At 43.0% G+C, this 27,072-nt stretch overlaps 1 protein-coding gene across 4 annotated transcripts in view; it reads right to left on the bottom strand.

Moving 5' to 3' along the window:
• Nucleotides 1–27,072, bottom strand: part of MTHFD1L (methylenetetrahydrofolate dehydrogenase (NADP+ dependent) 1 like) — a 242,306-nt gene that overhangs the window by 48,476 nt on the left and 166,758 nt on the right. For all 4 annotated transcript variants that reach the window (XR_011074944.1, XM_068551140.1, XM_068551138.1 and 1 more), the window contains one exon: nt 1,013–1,133. Coding sequence is in view for 3 of the 4 variants with exons in the window: in XM_068551140.1 (XP_068407241.1) it covers nt 1,044–1,133 (90 nt within the window). In the remaining variant the exon portion in view is untranslated. The remainder of the gene's footprint in view (nt 1–1,012; nt 1,134–27,072) is intronic.

Here is a 27,072-nt window from a genome sequence, read left to right on the forward strand (position 1 = left end):
GTGGGCCGCCTAAGCCAGCGCCAAGGCAAGCCCAACCCTCTTACACTGCGCAGACGCTGAATCATCAAGGGGTCTAATTTCTGCTGCCCTGTCCTTCCTGTGACTCACAGGGCCCTTGGAGTTAGACGATCTGTCCCATCTCTATGAATCTTTCCGGTGGTATGAGAGCCCAATCCCCCTGTTGTGCGACAGTGCTATGGGTTAGATTGTGTCCCCAAAAGGTATGTTGAAGTCCTGACCCCTAGTACCTCTGAGAGTGACCTTAACTGGAAATAGGGTCTTTGCAGATATAATCAAGTTAAGAAGAGGTCAATAAGGTGGGCCGCAATTCAATGAGACTGGTGTCCTTTAAGGAAGACAGAGATGCACAGGGAGACAGAGGAATGTCAAGGATCAATGGGCACCACCAGGAGCTAGGAAGAGGCCAGGAAAGATTCTGCCAGAATCTCAGAGAGTGCATAGCCCGGATGACACCTTGACTTTGGACTTTTGGCCTCCAGAACTGTGGGAGAACAAATGTCTGTTGTTTAAGCTGCTCAGTTGTGACACTGTTATGGCAGCCCCAGGAAACGAGCATGCTGGGAGTCCTCTGTCACATGATTCTAACTCTGTACCAAGAGATATGTGGGACGAAGGTATAGCTGGTATAGTTAATGACAGCAGATGTTAGTTTTAATTCTCGAAAAAGAATAATGAATTTACAGGGCTCCTTTGTTATAGCAAGATGCCTTAAAACGAATCTATATTCAGAGACGGTGTGACTGACTTTCACTGGAATCGGGTCCAGGTGCACCAAGGACCTGACCATCTCACTGCCTATCCACACCCAGGAGTGACCCCGGGCATGGCTGTTACCTGGTAGGAATTCACAGTAACCAACCACAGTAACAGGAAATTACTTATCAGACCATTTCTGTAATAAATATCAGAAAAACCAAACAAAATAAAACTAAAAGAGATTTGAACTAGGGAAAAAAGAAAGAAAGAAAAAGTAAAAAGCACAATAGCCTACCTGAATTGAGTCCTGTGAAAATCTTGTTCACTTAGAACAAGCCTTTAACTTGCTCCGTTTCCGTATCAAGATCTATGTCGTAGAAGCAGGGCCGAGTCGGCAGTCCTGGCATGGTGCTCATCTAGGGGAGAGAACCAAAGATTATGTATTAGCCAGTGCTGCAGAGCGACCACTCCGGACACTGTACATCTAACGACATAAATTAACTATATAATTCAATTCAGCCTCATGTAACTTTGGGTTATATATACATGTATCTTTTTAAATTCACCATCTGCTATTTCCATCTTTGTTTAAGGAAATGAAATCCCTCCATGGTCCCACAGCATATCATAGCTCCAAAACAGTGATTTTCAAACTCTTTTTCTAAGTCAAATCTTAATGCTGAAGCCCAACAAAGATAAGCCCCTCTGGCTGAAGGGGACAGTGGGTGTGGAAGGAATGAATTAATGAATAACCCCCAAGACACATTTCGGTAAAATCTTCAACTCTTGGAGCACAGTTTGAAAACTCCTGTTCTCCAGATAGCTGGCCTACTTTAGTAGCAGTAACTGTTGTTTATTGAGAACTTACTGTGTGCTAGGCACTGTGTAAGTGCTTTTTTTTTTCATCGTCCCCCAAACTCAATGAAGTAGGTACTTTTATCGTTTCCACGTTACAAGGAAGGAAATGGAGGTTTAGAGGTGTTAAGTCATTTGCCCAAGGCCACACAGGTAATAAACAGCAAAATGGGAAATTGGACTCCACGTTTGTAATCTCAAATTACTCAAATTACCACCACCACTGCTGCCTCCACCACCGTTGGGGCACTCTATACTCAGAATTTTACATAGATAATAACTTAAGCTCCCCATCACCCTTAGAGGTAGGCACTAATTTTAGCTTCACTTTACTGATGAGGACAGAGGACATTTAGGCACAAAGGCATGGGCTCAAGGATACACAGCTTAGCCAGTGGTGGAGACGGAATTGAAACCCGGCCCGTGCTTCTCACTGCTTTGCTGCACTGTGTCTAGATCGGTTCTGCAAAAAGCGCTCTTTGTCCACCTGCACCAGAGACACCCGGTGAGCTGGGGAAGCTGGCCGGTTTCCTCTGGCGACGCTCACACACTGCACACGGGTCTAGGACCCGGAGTGTGAGGACTGTGGATGAGCTGCCCCTTATCAGTTTTAGCATTCCCACTTCTTTTTACCAGGCTGAAAGTTCTCAACACCGAAGGAAGCCAGATAAGGCCCCTGTCATAGATCTCCGTCCTCTCGCTCTCAAGGTCCTTTTTTGTAGGGACAGGATTTCTCTGACACCCACTCTTCCCCCCTGTGATGCTGACAGACTCTCGCTACTCAAACTGGGGTCTGTGGACCAGGAGCGTCGGTATCACCCAGGAGCTTGTGGGAAATTCAGGACCTCAGGGCCCACCGAATCAGAATCTGCAATTTCAGCACATCCCCAGGATATCTGTGTGCACGCTTCCATCTGACAAGCCCTGGCTTAGTCAATACGGCCTAGGATGCCTCCCCCCACTCCCTCTAGCCCTGGGAAAGGGAGCTCCTGGGGAAGGGGGTGAGGTGCTGAGGAGGAAGGGGAGAGGAGTGCCCTTTCACCCCTGACCAAGCGCTGCTGCTTCTTCCCGGCCCGAGCTCCAGGTCGAGGAGGAAACCTGTGCGCCTGTGGCCTCATAACCACCTGGACGATGAGAGTGTGAGTGAGGTGGGTCCACGTGGCCAGACACATAGAACACTGTGCTATACGGTGGCCAGCTCCTGTCTTGCTAATGGCACAGGACTGCACTTGAGTGTATTATGGGCTAAAAAGGCTTCTGAGGCCTGCCTGGAATACAGGCGCCACTGATAGCATGTCTTCAGGAAAATGTGCTCTGCGTTTCAAGCGATGAACTACAAATAAAGTTCTGGCACACAACCTGCTTGTAGGTGGGGATTTCCCGTACTTTAAAACTTTAGGTATGTGGATGGCTACTTATCCTCCTGAGGTTTCTGTTCCTAGCAGGGGGGGGGGGGTAACATTTTTCTCTGGTTACTACAGTCGCTGCTCCTAGGAGACCCCAGAAAGAAACCCACGCTTAATGTTTTAGCACTGAAACATCAAACACAAAGGACATTGGTGGGAACTGTTCATATTTTTTCCAGTTTCCCGGGCTACAAACTCATACCAGTTACTCTACAACAATTTTCCTACCTGACTGCATTCTGACATGAGCATTTTAAGACGCCTTTATAATCTGTGCGGGGATATGGATTTGGAAAAAGGAACCAGCGTTTTATAGTTTAAGAAGCGAGTGACCGTATTCAGCCACAGTGAAGCTGCTCTGTCTCTAATGTAAAATAATTCTCTCGGTCGAAGGTATCTGGGTGAAGATGCTACCCAGACTTGACTGCTGCCGCTCCTGAGGCTGCAACACTGTCCACTCCAGGGCAGAATTCAGTACGAGGCAGGTCATATCTAAATCCAGACGAGGTGAGAAAACCCAGGAAGAACCCCGCAGGCAGTGCATTTGGGTTCATCTGAGCAAAGTTATAATGGAAGCTTCTACTGTGGATAACACAGTTGCACTGCCTGCTTGTTTACGAGCTTTTTTAACAGACATGAAAATTCAGCTTTCCACCATTCACTTTTAGCTGGTGCAAGACCAAGACCGACAAAGGCAGTGTGATTCGCACGCTTCCTGGAGCTGAACCACTTGGCTGCAGTGACTCAGCACGTGCATCTTTGGGTCATTCTGATACTGTCACGAAACTGGGAGCTTTTCAAAGTAGCCAAAATATTAAATGCCAGGAAGTATGAAATGTCTTTCCTCTGTTTTCAACTTACTTCTCGCAAATGGGAGAAAAATGAGATCAATCAGAAGACTCCCATGTTCCTTTCCAATGACGCAATCGTCAGTTTCAAGAATCAAGATTCCCTACTTATTCGGGATGATGAGCAACAACAGACCAGGAAGCATGTGGAGTGTGCAGAGCTGGGGGACTCCCAGCCCTGGAGACAAAGCCACCTCCAGAACATCTACGTTTAACATAAAAAGTCCTGCTGAGCAGACACAGTATGGAATTATGTTAACAAGACCTTACACATTCGCATCAGATTCTCTCCCAATAAAAAACACTCTGCTTCCAAAGGATTGGAGCCCCCAGACAAGAGTCAGCAGGGCACTACAGGAAAGAAGAATTCGGACAGCCCTTGGGAGTTGACCTCCGGACCCAGGCCTGGGGTCAGTGGTGATCTATGTTGACTTATTTGTGTGCCCTTGAAGAAGGCCTCCTGCTTAAAATAATGAGGGGCCACTAAATTGTACTTACTTGTCATGCTGCATTAATGGATTCTTTTACAAAGGCTGAAAAGCATGGGCTTTTGCCCTTCATGCCCCTAATTTTAACTACAATGAATCTTCCAAATCTTTGATTTCGGGTTAAGCTTATTTTGGAGAAACGACGAGTTATAGGAATAGCCTTTATAAACATTCATTAACACCAGCAAAGAGAAAATATTCATACACCTAAAAGTTGTCATTCAGAAGTAAGAGTAAAACACTCTTAGAATGAGTAGAAAAATTACCTAAAAATCTGTTTCATAAAGTGATAGTATCATACTTACCACTTAACCAAAATATCGTTGTAGTTAATTTTGTTGTGTTTGTGAAATAATTTCTTTTCTGACTTCTCCTTAAATCTACTGCTTTTTCCTACTGGATAAACCATTCAGATTTGTTGTAATTCAGAAAAGAAATAAGCATTTGAACTCATTATTCCTTCAGTTCATGATCTGAAAGGGAATCCCTTCTATACATTTCTTTCCTCCACCAATATGGCCAAACACCCATCATCTTGTTCCAAAAATTTAAGAACAATCAAAAAGGGACTTCCCTGGTGGTCCAGTGGTAAAGAATCCCCCTTCCTATGCAGGGGATGCGGGTTCGATCCCTGGTCAGGGAACTAAGATCCCATATGCCGCGGGGCAACTAAGCCCATGTGCCACAACTACAGAGCCCACGAGCCCTGGAGCCTGCGTGCCGCAACTAGAGAGAGAAAACCCACACACCACAACTAGAGAGAAGCCTGAGTGCTGCAAGGAAGAGCCCACGCACCGCAACGAAACATCCTGCATGCCTCAACGAAGATCCTGCATGCCACGACTAAGACCCAACACAGCCAAAATAAAAAAAGAACCACCAAAGAGACTACAATGGTTAACTACACGATGATGTAATTTAAATAAAAAGATTCTTTTTGATGAAATAATAACTCAAACATTTAAACTACTGAGCAAAAGTATTTTCTGAATTATAAGTACACTGCCTGGCAATATTAGGCCTACATTAAATATCTTTTTAAACAGATGAGTAAAATGGAGGATGATTAGAGAATTAGGAAACAAACAGAAAACTTCTCGAGGACTGGGTTTTTTGTTTCTTCCCTTCTCCCTCTTCTTTGGACATGAGGGACAGAACTGTTTACATCTAATGGTCATTTAGATAATTAAAATAAGATGATGCAAGAGGAAAAATGGCCGGTATAAACATCAAGTGAAAGGAAAGAAGAGAACTATTAAAAATCATGATAATGAGGGGGTTTCCCTGGTGGCGCAGTGGTTGAGAATCTTCCTGCTAATGCAGGGGACACGGGTTCGATCCCTGGTCTGGGAAGATCCCACATGCCGCGGAGCAACTAGGTCCGTGAGCCACAACTACTGAGCCTGCGCGTCTGGAGCCTGTGCTCCGCAACAAGAGAGGCCGCGGTAGTGAGAGGCCCGCGCACCGCGATGAAGAGTGGCCCCCGCTTGCCGCAACTGGAGGAAGCCTTAGCACAGAAACGAAGACCCAACACAGCCAAAAATAAATATAAAAATAAATTAAAAAAAAATCATGATAATGAAAACAGTGCTGCTACCACTGGGATTCCACTTGCCTGACTTAGCGGTGATGGAGGCTCTGGGATTTCTTTCTGGGTTAGGTAACATTCACCTGCACGGCCCGTGACTGCCAGGGATGCTCTGGGTGCTTGGGGCGTGTCCTATCAGAGTGCCTGTTCCTGTGCGAAAGGACAGTGAGGCTTCTTTCAACCCACAATCCTTTGCTGAGCACTCACTACGGGGATACCAAGGTGACCAGGACCTGGTCCCTGCTTCCAGAGGGACAGACCATTAAGTAGATCATTTGGGTCGAGTCACTTTTTACTTTTTAGTTAAAAAAGAAATCTTTTTCATTCTTTGCTTTTCATATAAAAAGAATGAACATAATAAATTCTTAACGTCTGATTTTCGAAGATGGAAGTCAAGTTCAATCACTATAAAGATGACTCTATCGGGCTCACATTTTGGGCCAGTATTACAGAGCTGCGACTATTCCAATTTATTTCAATGGCGTTGAATAAAAGACTGAGCAAGTACAGTTATTTCTCTCTTCTTTTGTAAAGGAAACTATAAGTCTTAGTGGTAAGAAGGCTGTTCCAAACTAACTTTTCCATTAGTTAGAAAAAACTTACTTTCAACAAAAAACACTTTCAAAAAGAAAATACTTTCAACTGAGAAGTAATAAATAATAGAAGTAAAAAGCCAAGTCTTGTTCTCCTAATACTGTTTCCTGGAGGTGACCCCTGTAAACAATGTCTTGTGCAAACTCCCCAGAAATTTTCTATTCTTATATAAGCCATGTGACTCTATAACATGTATTTATGTAGTTACGTACAGAAATTGGAAAATTCCACATGTACAATTCTGAAATCTGATTCTCAGGGAGAGTAAAACTTAAAAGAGGCACCTGGGGTAATTTCTAAACAAAGGAATGTGGCTGGAGTGGGGAGACCCAAGAAGAGTTGTTGCCAACACATTCTACAGTTGACCCTTGAACCACGTGGGGTTAGGGGCACCGATACCCAGCAGGGTTGAAAATCCAAGGATAATTTATAGTTGGCCCTTGGTAGCCGAGGTTCCTCCCTATCCACAGATTCAACCAGTGCAGACCGTGGATTGTTGAGACTGAAATACTACTGTCATACTTAGATTGAAAAAAATCTGTATAGAAGTGGACCCGCCCTGTTCCAACCCCTGTTCTTCAAGGATCAACTGTAAAGTCAATGCGCCCTGCCTTTTGGAAGATGAGAGATTAGGGAGAGTTCTTTAGAAGAAAAGAAAAATAAATGCGAGCAGGGCGTCTGACCTAATGGATGTTGACAAAGGAAACGAAGAAGTTCGGCACCTTTCATGCATCTCAAATATTACAAAGGACTAAGAGCTTTCAGTTCAAAGACCACTCTGCATTTGAGTGCATCTTTTTCCCCACCAAATAATTTATTTTTCTTTTTTTGTTCTGATTTTAAGGACGGTATCCTTAGTCAGCTTTCAACTATGCTTGCCAGGAAAGCCCCATGCTGGCTTGCTCAGTAAGACACTGTCCTTCCTGTTTCCGTGCCTGGAAGACCAGAGGTGGCATAATGCAGCCCCAGGGCTTCTCTCTATTGTCCTCTTGGTGTTGGCTTCATCCCCAGGCTTTCTGCTCTGCGTGGGCAGCTCCAGGCCACATCGTAGCCACACCCTGTGATATCCAGTGCGAGAAAGAATGTCCCCTTCAGTGACTCATTTTTTTCCCCCTGATTCCTTTCTTTTATTTACCAATTTTCAAAACAATAGTTTGGTGCCCAATGGTAATACCTCTGGGACTCTGCCAAGTGCTTTCCATGCTCTGTATCTCATTTAATTCCAACAATTCCACAAGGTGCATGTTATTACAGTTTCATTATCCCCAATTTGCAGATTAGGAAAATAAGACGAGGAAAAGCATAATAACACAAATCACACGGCTAACAGCTGGTTGAGCTGGAATTCAAAAGCAGACAGTGTGACCCCAAAGTCCTAGCTCTAACCACGGATCCCCACTGCCTCCCTTACATCATGGCATTTAGTGTCGCTGCCCCTCGGTGGCAACATGTGTGCTTCAACTGCACAAAGAAATGTTATGAGCTGCCTTTGCAATGGGAATACACGTCCTATCAAACTACTGAGATTTCAGCTACAATATTTGTGTAAATAAATTTACATGAATTTGTAAAGCAGATTCATTTACTTTACAATTTTAGTCTTGATTCCTTTTAAACTTTTAATATTTATGCAAGAAAATGTTACACAGCTTACACCCGGGGTGGTATCTTTCCAAATTACATCTTAGTCACGGTAGTCAGCAGTGAGTAAATAATACCTTGTGACTGTTAAACATTGCTACTGCTGACCAACCAATTGGTTCCTCTCTCACTTACTTTGTTCTTATTCATTCATCATATGCTTTGTTCTTATCCATTGCCAAAATGATAGATAAAGGTCATATCTACACAGGTATTACACTGTTCACATCTCACCCTTCCATATCCATTGGGGAGCTGGAGAGATTCTTCCCCATCTCTCCTCATTTCACCATAAGGACCACAGCTGAGGCTGCCAACAGCCGTGTGAGACAGGTGAGGCGGGAGAGGTCTGCGCAGCCCCACTGAGAGGTGTGGACGTGGCCTCAAGACAGTTGTGTGACTTTCCCTGGACCAATTAGGAATGGGAACGTCGAGTACAAAGGCTGGAAGAGGTAACCAAAGTCTGACGGGCAGCAGTAACCCAGGTGACTCTGAGGGGTGAGGGGAAGGGCCCCATTCCTGTACTGCCTGTGTACCTGGGTAAGTTACATCATTGAGTCTTGGTTCTTTACCTGGAAATACACTATGAATATAAACAGATCTATGTTATAGGCTCTGTTTCAAAATTAAAATGAGATAAAGTAAGAAAGGACCCTAGTTTAGTGTGTAATACACAATGGATATAATTGCTATTCTATTATAGAAGGTACAACTATAATTGTCTAGATGAAGCACAGTGCTGTTACTTATGATAGAAACAGAAAAAGGAGACTTGAAAACAAATCTGAACTGTGAATAGTTATATGTTTCTTTTATAAGAAAAAAGACGTTCATTAGTTTTGAGATTTCCCCCTAATGTTTCCTGCTCTATAAACAGTTTAAAAGAGCCCCTTTCTGTTGTTCCTACTAATGACAATCAAATCTGACGCTACACCCCATAACCAAGACCTAAGTATCGAGTAATCGGGGGCCTCTGACTGATGACCAATGTTATTTTAAGAGAGAAACCTTCAGAAGTGTGATGAGGAGCTAAAAACAAGTATGATTTTAAACTGAGTTCAGTCTTTAGGAGGAGAGGATTACTCTTTCTGCGTAGGCCGAAGAAGATGCTGTGAAGAGAAGAAGCACAAATTCAGTTCTTTACACACTGCTCCTCTCGGCTGCAACTTTTGCAGTGTCTCCTCTCCGGCCTTTCGATGGACAGGTGGCAGGCCAGGAGAACCCCCCCAGCTTTGGCAAAACAAACCAATTTTATAACGTTTCATTGTTTGGAAACTCAATATTAAGTAATCAAATGCTGGTTTCTGAGAAGCTCATCTTCTGAAAATGAACTGTGATACTCTGGGCGTGTGTTTTATCCCAAGGTCCTATTAGCAATTAAGTCATCATTCTATAACTCCTGGAAGGAGAGAGAAGATGAAGGGGAAGGGAAGAGAAGGAGGAGGGCGGGGCGGGGGGGGGGGGGCGGTGTCGCGAAACCCGCCTTGACTTAGCTGAGCTGGTCCTTTTCTTCACCGAGCTCGTTATCGTTATCGAAGACACAGCTGCCCATGTAATTTAGCATTTCCCTTTTCTTCCCCCCGCCCCTCCTCCAACCCCGGCAAAGCTCCTCCCCAGAGATAATAAGCTGCTGCAGCAGGAAAACATAACAAGACAGAGGGAAATTGTATCCATTATTTTAATGTCCCCTTTATGGCTCTCTTGGGACAGAGGCAAAGGAGTGGTCTGGGGGAGCCTGGGAGGAGGGGGAGGGGAGGAGTTATCTCATCTCGTGTTTACTAACCGGACACTTGGCTGGCCAAGGCTTGACCAGGAAACTGAATTAGGAAAGAATTCATGGCCACCCTGCCACCTAATTTAACTATTTTAAATACTAGAGGCCTATATTGTTCTGCCATCTCTCTCTTTTTTTTTTCTTTTTTTCTTTTAGGTGGTTCAGACCAGATCCCAGCTGAATGCTCAGGACCTCAGATTGGGTCTATAAGTGATTTACAGGATGTTATGGACTGAACTGTGTCCCCCCCACCCGCCAACCAAATCTATATGTTCAAGCCCCAACCTCCAACATGAGGTCATAAGGGTGGGACCTTTATCCAGTAGGGCTGGTGTCCCTCTAAGAGGAAAAGCCCAGAGATGCATGGGCACAGAAGAAAGGCCTCAGGAGAAACCAACCCTGCTGACACCTTGGTCTTGGTCTTCTGGTCTCCAGAACTTTGAGAAAATAAACCTGCTGTTTGAGCAATCCAGTCCACGGTACATTACTATGGCAGGCCTAGCAAATGCACATGTACTTATGTGGGTATTTCCTTCTCTCTACATACTTCCATGAATATCCACAAAACATGTTTTCCCCGCTTTACCTTTCTCCAATTCCTGGATGGAAAGAGTCCTAACTGGGCTACTTGCAAAGGCTTCTCTAAACACAACACTTTTTCTCATTGCAAGGGCAGCCGATAATTAAAGGACTTGGCGGGTGCAGATCCTGCCTGGGAGGTGAGCCCCCCCGCCGTCCCTCCCGCCTTTTCCCCTTCTTCACCCGGCTTCCCCAACACGGCAGGGATGCTGCAGCTGCCAGACCTGCTTCCTCTGGATTAATGCAGTGGAAGAAAAAGAAAACTGTGGACCAAGTATCTTTAAGTCACTCACAAATCATGTACCTTGCTCTCTTTCTGTTTCTCACAAACACACAGCATGTGTTAAAAGTAAGGAGAAACATCAAGAGAGCAACCTGATGGATTTCTATTTTGTAAATCTAATTTTTATCAAAGCAAATCATGTACGTGGCTTAAAAGGTCACATTGGCCCTCAAGGCATACTATAAAAAATGACAGTTCCCTGTCCACTGCTGCCCCACCCCAGCTGTATTCCAGCTCCTCAGAGGCAACCACTAGCAATTCTCAGCTCTTTCTTTTTTTTGGGAGAAGAAAGGATTTATTACTTGCAGCAAGTAAGGAGAACACCGGGGATCTTTCCCAAAGCATTGTCTCCCCAACAGCAAAACCAGGGAAGTCTTAAGGTAAGCGTACACGCATATTCATGAGGGGGCTTGGGACATCGACTGACTCCAAACTTGATTGACATCACAAGAATCAGAGAAGGTCAACATCATCATTCCTTAGGTTCCAGTTGATCTGGTGGTTGAGCGCTTCCGGCTAACCTTTACTTATGAAGCAGAACTGGGAGTCTTCAGTCCCTGGTTTCAGGACTTAATGAAGCTCAGGTTCTTGATGTCTCATCGCAGAAAGAATTCAGTGAGAGACAAAGTGATAGGTAAGAAGTGGATTTATTTAGAGAGACACACACTCCACAGACAGAGTGTGGGCCATCCCAGAAGGCGAGAAAGGCCTCTCAGCTCTTTCTTTTTATCATCCCTGCTCTTTCTTGATTTGCAACTTCAGATGCTACCTATTGGCTTTCTAACACAGAAGATGAGGATTTAGCTCTTTGACATCCTACTACCCATGCTCCCCCACCTCCACTTTCCATCTCTCAAATAAAGAGCTATCATTACTTTTGGTCCGATCAGGATTTATTAGGACAATGTAAATATTATTCACAGGAGGGCCATCATACATATTCTGATTACATTCTCATTCTTGTACAACTCCTGTTTCTCCTAGAGTTAATAACTGTCCTGTATCTTCATTAGTTTACCTTTCTATAGGCCTATCATTCATGCACTAATGCACTCTGACAGTCTTGGTCATCCCTTCATATGCCCACACATGAGATTAGTCATCCCTGTGGCCATCCGGCGGGCGCCCTTCTTCCTGTAGGCCTACTAAACAGCTGATGGTGGCATCTCCCTTTGCCATGATCCTGGGGACTCCTTTCTATTGTCTCTGCTTCCATGTGCTGTACCGTATTGCGGTTCATATACACTAGGGTGACTCCCAGTAACTCCCCCTCCTTGAGTGCAGGTGAGACCTGTGACTTACTTCTAACCAGGAGAATATGGCAAAAGTGATGGGGTCCTTCTGTCTTAGCAGATTCAACTTTCCCCCATGGCTGGCTTCTGATAAACCACCATGCCATGAGAGGGTCTAAGAAGGCCAGGTGGTAAAAATCACATGTAGCCTCTGAGACTTAAGTGTAGCCTCCAGCTGACAGCCAGCAAAAGGCTGGGCCTTCAGTCCTACAACTGCAAGGGACTGAAATCTGCCAACGGCCTTGTGAGCTTGGAAGAGGACCCCTAGCCTCACATGAGACCGCAGCCCTAGCTGATGGCAGTACTGCAGCCTGAAGCAGGCAACTTAGCTAAGCTGGGTTTGGTGTTATTTTAAAGCTGCTAAATTTGTTGGTAATTTGTTATGCAGCATAGAAAGTTAAAAAAAAAATTAATGGACTTAACTTTCTCTTTTAATTTTTTTTTCTCTTGTTTTTCTACTTTCAGCAACTTAATTTTAAAAACAGAGTGAATTATTTAGCAGCGTGGCATACGATAAGCTGCATGTGTTCAAGTGTAAAGTTTCTTCTATGCTATTACAAAACAAGCTGCTGTGAACATTCATGTACAGACCTTTATATGGACATATATTTCATTTCTCTTGAGTAAACACTTAGGAATGGAATGGCTTAGTCATACGGTAGGTGCATGTTTAGCCTTTAATTGTTTTCACATCCTCACTAACATCTGGTATGGTCAGTCTTTTTAATTTTAGGTATTCTAATAGCTATACAGTGGTATCCCATTATGGTTTTAACTTACATTTCCCTAATGACTAATGATGATAAGCACATTTTCATGTATTTATTACCCATACACAAGTCCTCATCAGATAGATGATCTGCAAATGTTTTCTCCTTTTCTGTGGCTTATTTAGTTTCCAAATATTTGGGGTTTTTCCAAATGTCTTTCAGTGTTGATCTCTAATTTAATTCCACTCTGGTTAAAGAAGATATTTTGTATGACTTGAATCCTTCAACATTTACTGAAAATTAATTTGTGGCCCAGAATATGGTCTATTTGGTAAATATTCTGTTTGCATTTGAAAAGGATGTGTATTCTGCTATTGTTAGGTAGAGTGCTCTTTTAATCCAGTTAGGTCAAGTTGGATTATAGTGCTGTTCAAGTCTTCTAATATCCTTATTAACTTTCTGTTTATTTGTTCTGAGAAGGGTTTTAAAATCTCTTACTGTATTTCTGGCTTTGTCTATTTTTCCTTGTAGTTTTCCTTCGTCTATGTTGAAGGTTTGTTATTAGATGCATAAACACTTAGGATTGTTATGTCCTGTAGATGAAATGGCCCCTTTACAAATATGAAACAACCCTCTTTATCTTTGTTAATATTATTTGCTCTAGTTCTATTCTGACACCAATCCAGCTTTCTTTTGATCGCTATTAGCATTTTCCCAGCCTGTTTCCTTTAACTTACTAATGTCTTTATATTTAAAGTGGGTTTCTTGTTGGCAGCATATAGCTGCATCTTGCATTTTTAGCCAATCTGAAAATCTCTGTCTTTTAATTTGGGTATTTAGACCATTTACATTTAATGTGATTACTGATATGGCTGGGTTTAAATCTACTGTCTTGCTATTCTTTTTCTCTCTGTCCTATCTATTCTTTGTTCTTTTTCTCCTTTTTCAGCTTTCTTTGGATAGACCATTTTTAATGATTTCATTTTATTTCTTTGTTGTTTTATTAACTATAACTCTTGGTGTTATTTTACTGGTTTCCTTAGTGTTTATGATAAACATTTTTTAAAAAAAATTTATTTATTTTTGGCTGCGTTGGGTCTTCGTTGCTGTGTGCGGGCTTCTCCTTGCAGTGGCTTCTCTGGTTGCAGAGCGTGGGCTCTAGGTGCGTGGGCTTCAGTAGTTGTGGCTCGTGGGCTCTAGGACACAGGCTCGGTAGTTGTGGCACACGGGCTTAGCTGCTCCGTGGCATGTGGGATCTTCCCAGACCAGGGCTCAAACCCATGTCCCCTGCATTGGCAGGCAGATTCTTAACCACTGTGCCACCAGGGAAGGCCTTATGATACACACTTAACTTTTCAGTCTACCTTCAAGTGATATTTTACTCCCCCACATACAGTGTAAGAATCTAAAAAAAAAATATAGGGTCATTTCTCTCCTCCTAGGCTTTGAGCTGTTGCTGTAATTTATTTTGTTTCCATGTATTGTAGAAACCCTGCATTACATTTCTATTATTTTTGCTTTATAGAGTCACTTAACTTTCAAAGAGACTTCAAAAATCTTTGTGTTTACCCACGTAGTTACTATTTCATGGTCCTCTTCATTCCTTTGAGTAGATCCAGGTTTCTGCCTGGTATAATTTTCATTCTGCAGAAGGACTTCTTTTATCATTTCTTATACTTCAGGTTGGCTAATGATAAATTCTTTCAGCTTTTACTTGTCTGAAAAATTATTTTTTTCAGCTTAGTTTTTTGAAAGACATTTTAAATGGGTAGAGAATTCTAGGTGGAGAATTTTCTTTCAGTACTTTAAAGATGTTGCCCCACTGTCTTCCAGTTTGCATTGTTTCTGACAAGAAATCAGCTGTCAATTTATCTTTGTTCCTCTGTATATAAAGTCTTTTGTCCTTTAACATTTTCTCTTTATCACTGGTTTTAAGCAATTTGATTAAGACGTGACTAGCTCTAATTTTCTTCACATTTCTTGTACTTGGGATTCCCTGAAGCTTCTTGAATCTGTGGGTTTGTAGTTTCCATAAAATTAGAAAAAAATTTAGCCATTATATCTTAAAATATTTTCAGTTCTCTCCTTTCTCTCCTATGGGACTCTAGCTCACTGATTGCTCTTTTCATTTTTTTTCAGCCTTTTCCTGCTTCATTTTGGATAGTCTCTATCATCATGTCTTCAAGTTAACTAATCTTTTCTTCTTTCCTCTAGTTTCATGAACATAAAAAAAAAAATGTCATAACTGTTTTAATGTCCCTGTCTCCTAATTCTATTATCTGTGTCATTTAAGCATTAATTTTGGTTGATTTTTTTCATTATAGGTTGTATTTTCCTGCTTGTTTACATGCCTGCTAATTTTGAATTGGATGTCAGACATCTTATCTTTTTTCATACTGTATTTTTTGTATTTATAAATATTTTATACTCTGTCCTGGGATACAGTTTAGTTACTTGGAAACAACTTGATTTTGGGGGGTTTTTCTTTTAAAGCTTTGTTGGGTGGGACCAGAACTGTGTTTAGTCTAGGATTACTTTTTCCCCTACTACTGAGGCAAGACCTTCTTGGCCCTGTGTGGGAGCTATGCACTGTTCCCTTTGATGGAGGTTTTAAAGATTACACCACTCAGTGTACCTAATTAAAGAGCAAGGTTATTGGAAACATATTATTACATATAATGACAGAATTTGATTTTAAAATAAGTAGTCCAAGAATAAAATTATACTAATAGAAAAAAAATAGAGAAAATTGTAGAAATGACTAGGAATAAGGTAATACACATTTTGTTTATGTTTATAAACTGAAAAACAGGAATAAAAAAGAGAATACTTGCTGCTCAGCTATCTGCTTTTCTCAATCAAAACAAAGTCAGTTTTCTCTGAACTTTTCTTCTTTTGGCAAGTCAGATCCTTCCTTCATTGCTTTGCTACTGACACAAGCGGCAAGAACCATTTGAAGTTCAGTAGGCCTCCCTCTGCTGCCCTCTCAGTGACCTTGGTGAATGAAAGCTTCCCATGATGGCACGTTTTCAAATAAATATGTGGCCCAGGCATCTGATGAGTGTCTTGAGTAATTCTCTAGCGTGTTGAAGGAGAGTGATACCATCAGTCCATCAGCTATTTTCCCACAGACACCCAGCCAATAAAGCCTGAATTTTTCATGTACTTGCACATAAATAACACAAAGCATCAATGTGGATGCACTTTACACCCGAAAACAGTTCCGTCAGTACCACACGTCTGCCAGCTTTGTGTGGTGTCCCTTTCTGACTACAATCTCACCTTCCAATTTCTACTTCCTCCACCTTCTATCCCCACCTCCACAACCATTCTACCTATCATGATGTAATTTTCTATGAAAATTTAACTTCAAGCACTTACGTCTACTAGACGTGGCAAGTGTACAAATAATATTTATATTTCATATGTTGTTATATTTCAGAGTTGAGGCAAAGTGACCTAAAGCAGGGCTTTGAATTCCTTCTATAAACTGGGGCTGGCTGGGCGCTCCCAGACCAGCTGTTTCCCCTCCCTGCAGCCCATGGGGATTTCCATGGGGGAAAGGAATAGGGCTGGCTATCTGCCTCAGGGAACAGCATCTCAGCCCTTTTCATTTCATTCACACCAGTACTTAGGGACATTGGGAAACCCAAAACAGTTCCCAATGGGAAAGAGGTTAGGCGGTCCTGAGACAGTTCTGTGTGCCTTATTACTCAAACAGGAAATTTCATGGACCTCTCCTTTCTTCTAAATCACAGGTTGCAAAACTATAGCCCATACACCATACATCAGGCCAGCTGTCTAGTTTTATAAATAAAGTTTTATTGGAACACACTCATTTGTATATTGTCTGTGATTGCTTTTGTGCTGTAACAGCAGAGTTGAGTAGTGAGGACAGAGGCTGTTTGGGCTGCAACACCTAAAATATTTACTCTCTGGCCCTTTACAGAAAATGTTTGTTGATCTCTGTTTTAAAAGACAATGTCACAGACAAAAGGATTTAATGAAAACCAAGAGAGACGAAGAATTTGATTGTGGATATTCTTTAACTTTCCCTAAAGACACCAAAAACATTTTATAACTAGTAAAGTAGAGGTGTCAACTGAAAAGACAGAGGCGGGTGATGGTGTTTGAATCTAGATTACTGGTTCAACAGAACACATTTTCCAAAAGCGAAAAGGTCAAGGGCACTAACCTGGCATATTCTCAGTGTTTTGGGAGACTGCTGGGGGAAAGTCATTCTCAGTTTAAAAGATGCTTAGTGGTAGGATGTTAATTTATAGTATTTTTTACTTAGAATCTACTTCAAAGATTGTAATTCATGGAGTTCTCATTTGCAGAATAAAATTCATAACACCTAATTTGTAGATTCTAGATAAACGTTTTACTTGAAGTCTAATTTTCTTTTCTTTTTTTTTTTTTGGCTGTGCCATGTGGCTTGCGGGATCTTAGTTCCTCGACCAGGGACTGACCATGGCAGTCAAATGCTGAGTCCTAACCACTGGAACCCCAGGGAGCTTCCCTGAAGTCTACTTTTCTTTGATTGGGAAAACACCTGAGTTCTTAGAGATGTGACATGCTGCACCAGAGGGCAAAACCTTCTGTTCCACTTGGGTTAGAGGTGGTAAGCCTATCTATCTGTGTGTCATCTGAAGGCTGAAAGGATGAACTCTTACTGACCAACCAGGTCCTCTGTGTATCACTGATATTTAAGAGGTAGTGTTCTACTATGCACTGAAAGAGAAAACACAGGTTCTGTGGCATGTTCAATGTATCGATGAGACTTGTTGAGGAATCAATGATCTGAGAACTCTGAAGTTGTAGCTGCGGTGATCTAGTACTTGCTGATGTCATTTTAGACCTGGCCCTGGTAATGTGGATTGATGGGCAAGTGGCACCAAAGGCCCAGATGGGCTCTGAGACAAGAGGGTCACCAGAGGGACCTTAAGAGGGAAAGTGATCCCTGGACAGGCAGTTAAATAGAACCAAGGACACTCGTAGAAAAGAAACACTGAGGCCCACTGGACAAAATAAAGTTGCCATAGCAAAGTGGTTTAGCTAATAATGGGGGGTAAGGGGGGGGAGGGGCACTTTCCTAAGATGAAAAGTTATAAATCCAGAGGAGAGGATTGCAACAGGAAAACAATACAATGGAAAATTTGGTCAAGGGTGAAGAGTAGTAAAGGGAAAAAACACGGAGTAAGCTAGAATTTATGGTATTTAGCTTCTGTGATGAACAGCCATCATCTAAAAGTCCTCTGGCCTATCAAGTCAGCAAGGGAGTAACTTGCTTATCCTTGGCTATACCTTAGCATTCCTGGCTGTAAACCTGCAAGATCAGGGTGTCCCCATTCAAAAAAAAAAAAAGAGAGAGAGAGAGGATAAGTGCCTAATTAAAACTGGCATGGACTTCCCTGGTGGCGCAGTGGTTAAGAATCCGCCTGCCAGTGCAGGGGACACTGGTTTGATCCCTGGTCTGGGAAGATCCCACATGCCGTGGACCAACTAAGCCCGTGCGCCACAAGTACTGAGCCTGCATTCTAGAGCCCGCGAGTCACAACTACTGAAGCCTGTGTGCCTAGAGCCCATGCTCCGCAACAAGAGAAGCCACCGCAAGGAGAAGCCCGTGCACTGCAATGAAGACCCAACACAGCCCCCCGCCCGAAAAAAAAAAAAGGCATGATTTCATAAATTAGGAGGTTGGGATTAACATAAACACACTACTATATATAAAATAGATAACCAACAAGGGCCTACTGTATAGCACAGAGAACCATACTCAATATCTCAATATTTTGTAATAATCTGTATGGGAAAAGAACACATATATATAATCTATATATATATCTCCACATATAACTGAATCACTGTGCTGTACACCTGAAACTAACATTGTAAATCAACTATACTTCATTAAAATTTTTTTTTAAAAATTGCATGGTTTCTATATACCTGGGTATGGGCCTTATAACTGCAATCATTTTGGAGTGAAGCCACAACTAAAAAACCCTGAGGTAGAGGTGCCTGGAGTTGGAACATGCAATCATTATTCCCCGTACCCCAGCCCCTCACCACTAGACCAGCCTGCTCCAGCCTCCCAGTCTGAATTCCTCATCTTTCACCAAGACCATCCCAAATTATGATTGATGTGAGGATTGCAATGAAACGATACCATAGTTTTAGCCCTTTCCAAAAACTTAATGAAATCAGGCAAACTGGCACAAGTCCACACGTAAGGAATCAAAGCTGGATCCTGTGATCAGTGCTTCAGAGAAATGGAGCAGAGTTCAAAAGAAATAAGGCTGTGGACAAGTATTGATATTATTCTTAAGGACACTGACGATCCCTCCTGCAGATGCATCATTGTTGAGACCACTAAGTGCAGGAGGAAGTGGTAAGGTTCTGGCCTACCTAAGGAAGTTCTTAAATTTTTAGCATTTACATGCTGTCAAGATTAACTGTCTTAGGTTGTGAGCAAAGGATTTTTAACTTAAAAAAGTTATGCAATCCATATCAAGCTTAATTTCTATTTAACTTTTGGAAAAGAAAGAACCGGGCTGAGTGTTCACAATATTGAGTCTCCTGGGATTTAGTGGATGGAAACATTAAAAGTCTGAAAAAGTACTGAAAAGGAATGAAGGTCAGAGAGTGGGCTGGGAAGCATATGGATGTTGTAACTGGACCCTCAGTTCAAGAACCTAACCCGTAGCGGCTACTTGGAGCCACAAGAAAATACCTCAGGATTTGAAAGATCTGGTAGCGTTAATAACCATGTCGAAGAAGAAAAAGTGAAAAACGATACTGGAAAACCCTAAGGTGTCTCCATCTCCATCGCTGATAAGATCTTGGCTCAAGTTCCTCTTGATGGGTCACTGGGCAAAATGCACCAGGTCCCCGCAGAATCACAATGTGGTGTTTCCACTTCGGTGCGGTCGGGGAGGTGAGCCTCTGTTGCTGCAGTAGGAGGAGTAGCAAAAACGATCTTTTGCCATCTTTTGACTTAATCAAAACACAGTTATCAGATCTGAATTCTAGCTGTTATTTTGGTTTGTTTACCCAAAGCCTCCTCTCTTGCCAATGGGGTTAACTGGAATTGTGTTGCGTGTTTATTAGCATTTCTCATCTCTTTTATGTTGCCATCCCTGAAAATAAACTTGTTATTCAAATGCTCGAAACTTTCAAGTCCTCCTGCGTCTCCCTTAGAGCCTCACTGAGTTACAGACATGCAGTCAAGAATAAGCGTCCATGGTTTACATGCACCAGAAGTCCACATGCGATACACGGGACGGGAGAGTTCATTTGGCTGGTGTCCGCACAACACTGGCAGAAAGAAAAGGAATCAGTGGTGATGCCAAGCTGGCAAGCGGCCACCGTGTTCCAATTCCTGGAGAACAGTCAACCACATGGTAAGCCTGGGTCACTGGGTTTGAGAGATTTCACTTCATCAGTACATGGAGATATGTGTGTGTATATACGTTACCCACCTTAAACTTTATTAACACGCAATCTTATTTCCAGTGTCATAAGCTGGTATCTATTATTTATGAGCTTAACAAAAATTACGATTTAAAGAACTGCTTAAATAAATATTGATATTTTAAACTGATCAAACTAATATAATTTGATTTTATAATAATCAAATTGATACGTCTTTAACACTAATGTGGACTACGAAGACCTACGCACACTGCTTTAATGAGCTGAACAGGAGAGGAATGCGATGAATAACTGTAGAAATTCTGCAGGAATAAGATGAGAAACCTCAAGTTTGAGGGGACGCGGTTAGGGGGGGTTGGTGAGGATGGCGGGCTCAAGTATCACAAAAAGGATGCACTCTGGGGAAAGGCGAGCAGCAGACTAAGGTCCAACGCACTTTTCCTGTGGTTCTTTTCAAGCCAACGCTTTATTTAAAAAAAAAACCCAATGCTACCCAATCGCTGTGAGTATGGAGACCTCTCTTTGAAGTACAAAATGGTTCCCATGGGGTACAGTCCATTCAACATGAAAATGCATAATGAGAAGGAGCGACTATAAATTGAGAGTTATGTTTTTAAATGACTTTGTATTTCATCCATGCCAACCTCTATCTATAATTAAACAAACGGTAGTTTTGGCCCATGGGAGACACGATTTATTCACTCTACAGACCACGCACAGTCTGAGCAGTAGCCTTTGGGGGTCGTGCCTGACCGGCACTCTTATCCCGGCTTTTCGGTAACCGTAGGGGCAGCTCCATGTGGTGCAGGGGGGTCTGCCTCTGCCTCGCCCACAGGATGGGCATGACAGTCACTCCCTGGCTGGACACACTGGTGGGTCAGGACGGGGATGTGCGGCAAACAGGGCCGTCAGGGGATTCCTGAATACAGCTGACCCTTGAACGACACGGGTTTGAACTGCAGCAGGCCCGCTTATACAGGGCTGTTTTTCAATAGTAAATGGTACAGGACTACACAACCCGTGGCTGGTTCACTCTGTGGATGTGAAACTGCAGACACAGAGGGCCCACTACAAGCTATACGTGCATTTGCCACTGTGCTGAAGCTGGCGCCCCTAAGCCTGGTGTTGCTCAGGGGTCAACCGTACCAATAGGCAGTTGGTGGGAGAGACAAGGTTCGTCTTCTTCCGGGATAGTGGGTTTTACGTTGGAAGTAGGTCACTTTGTGATATGGAGGGCATCCCTTCCAGAGAGGCAGGGCTGAGAAACGGACAGCAGAAGCCAGAAGGCAGCAGTGGCTAAAGCCAGACAATCCTAGAACTTCGTTATCTGGGTCAGTTCTTCTTTTTGTATACACTTGAGTTGAGTTTCTCTTACTGCCATGAAAAGCGAGTTTTGACGAGCGCAGTGAGGGTCAGACTTCGCTGGCCAGGAGCCCCTGCCTAGGCCCCCAGCCTGGAGAAGGGGCTGTTCGGCGGGGCGGGCCCTGCGGGGGACGCGGGAGAGCACTGGGAGGTGGAGCCACGGTGGCCCGAGTCCCAGGCAGGCCGTCTCTTCCCGTGGAACAAGGGTCGGCACGTCTGTGCTCCATCGCGTGCGTGAGCAGCCCTTCCTTTGCTCACAGGCGCCTCTACCCATGGCTGTGAGACGGGAGTGGCGCTGCAGACGCTCCTAAATTAAACCACACCAAAGGTCCAAAAGTGTAAAGAAATGTGCAGGAGGTCATTTACGACCATTAACACATTTTTCAAGATTAGCAAACATTTGCTACCTTGAAAAGTTATAAGCTATGATTTCGTTTAATATTTTAAGGTTTTTGTTTGGAACTATGGTGAGTATTAAACCAGTCTTCACTAAATCGCACTTAAAAACCCCAAACCGGGCTTCCCTGGTGGCGCAGTGGTTGAGAATCTGCCTGCCAATGCAGGGGACACGGGTTCGAGCCCTGGTCTGGGAAGATCCCACATGCCGCGGAGCAACTGGGCCCGTGAGCCACAACTGCTGAGCCTGAGCGTCTGGAGCCTGTGCTCCGCAACAAGAGAGGCCGCGATAGTGAGAGGCCCGCGCACCGCGATGAAGAGTGGCTCCCACTCGCCGCAACTGGAGAAAGCCCTCACACAGAAACGAAGACCCAACACAGCCAAAAATAAACATAATAAATAAAAAAACAAACAAACAAACAAAAAAAACCCCAAACCTACCAAACCTCTATTCCCAACAAGTTAAAAACAATTTAACACTTCAAGGAAATTTATCAGGAATTTAAGGAATGGCATAAAGAGAAACAATTTTAATTTATGACATGCGAAGTGAATTTTTTTGGAAGCGAACTCTGTAAGTGAAATCAGAGTTTTGAAAGAGACAACTCCTCAAATTGACTGTTTTTGCCAAATATTAACCTTATTTTCATTCTTTGATTTTTCAAGACTTTAAAATAGTGTATTTTTAAGACCAACAATTTGATTATGTATTTTGAGAAACTCTCAATCTGTGAGTTCATCCAGGAGTGGCCTGGTCCCAGTGGAAAGATTCATGACAAAGAGACACTGAATATCTTCTCAAATTCTAAGTAGCATGTGCTGGAAACGAACACTCCCAGAAATACTCATAACTCCCTGCAACAACTATAATATTATACTGCGTTTTATTCAAATTATTGCCCTCTTGAAAAAAAAATTGGAGCACAAATTCAAGTCTTTGGTTTTGAAGGTATATTTTCAAACATTTCATTAACTTCCAGCTTGAGTCCAGATAACGTGATGGACATTGCCACTTCCCATTCTTGACATCTGGCTTTTTAATTATTCTATTCGCTTAACTGTCTAAATATATTTGCATAAGTTTACAACAGTATCAGATGGAAGGCTTCATGAATTTGTCAATATTATATTTGGCTAGCTTAATGGAAAGGAAACGCTATGCTAAAAGCACAAAAATTCTGAACAGGGAAATAAGCACACTGCCCTTACATCCACATAAGACATATTTGTTGGTAAAGTATAAAAGAAAAGAAAGATGGGTGTTTGACCTGATTACTCATCTTACAAAATATTCAGTCTTTTTCTTATGCTACGCTGCACACCATCAGTTAATTATGTTTGAAAGCTGAAAGAACAAAAACTGTTTAGATGACAAATGAGGCAGTAAATGAAGCTGAGATAGGAATATTTGAGAGGAAAATATTTTGTTTCTTTTTTAATATGCATTTTGAGACTATACAAATGACCTGCAACTTATTTTAAAATCGACATTCTACCATTAAGTTTGACTCTGTACATATTACATGATATCCCCGAGACAACTCAGAATAATACAAAATTGACTATTAATAATCACACAAAAAACAGCAAACACATGTGAATGCATTCAATCTAGCCATAAAAGGGCTCGAGGGGGCATCAGAGGAGGTTACCTGTTTAGGCACCAAAGTTAACTTCTAAGACCAAAGCCGACTTACATGTGTTGAGTTAAATGGATGTCTTACAGAACTACAGTCACATTGCTTTCTAGTACTCGTCTATCCAAGTTTAAGGCCACCCAGGAATGAAATCCAAAACTAAGTAAATATGCAGCAACCTCATTTGACAGTTTTCAAGTTCCAGTTTATCCTTTATCAGAGCTTCAAGCAAAAAACTAACATGTTTTGAGTTTGACTTCTTTTCATTTCCCGTATCCAAGGGGTCACCCTGCCTACACTCTTGCCCCTGACACACCCCTAATATATTGTGTTTTTCCTCTTTCCTGACCCTAGGGAATAAGTTCGTGAAGGCGAAGACCTTGCCACATTTACCTTCTTATTCCTAGTGGCAAACAAAGTGGAAACACAAAAATTTGTTGAATGGACACAAGAGGAAAGAGATGGGAAAGGTCCTAATAATTTACTGCCCGTTGATAATCCAGACGGATTGACCATGAATGGTTGACTTAGCGGCTGCTTAGAAATTTCTTCCGTGTGGAGGCCTCGATGTGATCAACTCGACTTTTTAGGGTCCAAGGATTCACTGTGAAGTAAGTTGCATTAAGCAAACTTACAAAGTCTGTTTTATAATCTAAATCCCATTTTATTCATTTTGGGTGAGGTATGACTTAGCCATTTTGAGAAGGCAATGCAGAATGATGGAAAGAGCAACAGACATGAAACAGAAAAAAGCGCAGGCAAGCCCCATAGTAGGGTCCTAGTTTTCTCATTTATATAATGAGAGAGTTGAACTGGACGATCTCCAGCACGGTGGTTGGGAGACATCCAGGGATGGGTTTCCTCTCTGTGTGACGCTGGTTTTAGTAGTGCTAATGACTCCAGAACATTTAATTTATAGCCCAGATCTCTTTATCGAACCCTAGACCCAATAACCAATTGCCCAGTGGACATCTTCACTTGAACTTACGACAAATGCTTCAGACTCAGAATGTTCAAAACGGAATTCACTATTGTGCGGAAGAGAGAAAGCTACCCTTAGACCTGTTTGCAAGGCTGGTGTCTGGGAACTTGGCTTTTGAAAGGGTTTATACTGAACACCTGCTTCTCTTGTGGGGGTCTGGAATTCGGTGAGTGCCAGGCAGAGGGTGCCTACGTTCCTCTGGACTTCACCCCATGTGCCTTTTCCCTTAGCTGATTTTGCTTTGTATCCTTTTGCTGTAATAAACTGTAACTGTGAGTACGACTATATGCTGAGTCCCTCTAGTGAATCACTGGGGGTGGTCTGGGTTCCCCCAGCACAATTATTTGCCTCCTAAAATTGGTTTTTCCCCCTTTTTTGCTTATCTAAGTAAATGACAACCAGACCCACCTGGGGAACAAGTCAGACATTTGAGCCATTTCTGAAGTCTCTCCTCCCCTCTCCTGCTTATTGAGTCCAGCTCATTCTACCCCCATAATCCCTCTGGTACCCACGTCCTCCTCCACCTTCACTGGCTCTGCTGCAGGCTAGGCGGTGCGTTTCTTGCCTTCCTAACTATCAGCACTACCACCTCCTAACTAGGTATTCATGCCTGTCGTCTCCTTTCTCTCCAACTACTCTCCAGATGGCTCTAAACTGTGAACACAGTGATGACATTGCTCTGCTTAAAATCCACAGGTCCCGCAGAATTAAGTTCTGATTCCTGAGCTTGACCCTCAAGGCCTCGCATGAGCTGGGCCTTAGCTTCCTGCCCAGTGTCACTGCGCACGCTCCTTCCACATCTCTCGTTGCCTGCACGCACCATCACCACAGGACCACGCTCTGTCTCACCTTGGTGCTTTATGTATTGCTCTTTTCCTGCCCCACGTCACCTGACTAGCCTCTTCTCATCCCTCACGAGTGGGATGAGGCAACCCCACGCCCAGCCTGAGCTCCCCAACCCTGCCAGCTCCCAGTGCCATCGGCTCCCATGGGCTCTGGGGCACCTCTGCATCCCTCTGTCTCTCAGAAGGAAAGAGCTCTCGGCTCTTTTAGGTGTTCATATATTTAACTGCTGCCCCTCACTAGCCTGTGAACTCCATGAGGGCAAGGCCCAGTCCTTTTGTTGTTTTGTTTGTTTTTTTTCTCATGGCCTAGTGCACGGCACTCTTCGATAAATACTGTATGAGTGAATCAGAAATAAGGCATTTGTGTGGTCGCACAGTGATGCTTTCATTAAGCTCGAATGCCCTGATGAATCATCGCCATTAGCTTGAGTATCTGAAGTGCATCTAAAGGAAGAGGATTAGTCACTGCCAAGGACAGAACTCTCTGCCCGGGACTCTCCTGGTGATGACAATAAAATCGTCTTCTCCAGAGCTCCCTTTTCTCAGACCCATGTGGTCCTCTACCTTCTGTCCATAACCCACCCCGGGGCAATGCATATGATTCTTTACTATGCAAATATTAACTGAAGTGTTTTCAGCAGATTTCTCTGAATTGCTTCCCACAAATTCAGTGCTGTTTATCTTAGAGATATCCGCTTGCTGACCCTGGCTTGCCTTGCCCTTCACTTAAATCCTAATGTCCTTCTTCAAGTCTCTACTGTTCCCTTCCTACAATATATGAAGGATTTGAATTTGGAACCAAGCAGAGCCAAAATCCATTGGAAACACTGACTTACTTGTAAATGAAATTGATGACTCCCCGGTGCATTATGCAACGTGCCGAGGAAGAGCCCTTCCTTACCATCTCATGGATGATCTGTACACATGCCCTCAGGACAGAGAGCACAGCCAACCTCCAGGCTGAGTGTTTGAAATGCAGGGTCAGGTAAACTTGAGAAACTGCTCTGGCAAATGCCAATCTATGTGCTTTGATTAGCAAGAATACTTAACATCTTGGTTAGTTTTCAGGAATAAAAATTATTTAACAAAATGGTAAGAGAAGGGCCTTAGTACTTAGGTAAATACCTGATAGCTTTTAGAACATTTGCATCATTTAGTAGTTGTCGTTTCTCACAAAAGAGAAGGACATGCTCAAATTTTATACTCTGATTTTACAAAAAACCCAATCAACATCCAGTTTAGGACTACAGTGGCTTGGAGCAGACAGAGACCAGAGGCCATCATCCCATCAGCGAGGCGAAGGGCCTTGGCCTGTGGCAGAGACAAGACTTTAAGTCGAGATGTGGCAATGCCTTATCTAGGGTGCTCACCATGGCACCATCCTGCCCTTCATCCTGATGCTGTCTCACTTCTGGTGAACAAAAAAAAAAAAAAAAAAAATTCCTTCCGAAAATTTGAGAAAGGCGCAATATTGGTTCAAATGTCATCAAATAAGTGAAAACAGTAAAAACAACCCATGGTCCACACCTGCAGATGCTCTTAGACAACTCAACTTGGCCAGGCCATGCCCAGCCATGCAGACGGGGGCAGGAGTCCTTGGAAAGGAGGGGACCAGGGCTTTGCTGCAGGCACAGGGTT

This window comes from Eschrichtius robustus, chromosome 9, assembly GCF_028021215.1.
Source record: "Eschrichtius robustus isolate mEscRob2 chromosome 9, mEscRob2.pri, whole genome shotgun sequence".
In the NCBI taxonomy this organism is placed as follows: domain Eukaryota; kingdom Metazoa; phylum Chordata; class Mammalia; order Artiodactyla; family Eschrichtiidae; genus Eschrichtius; species Eschrichtius robustus.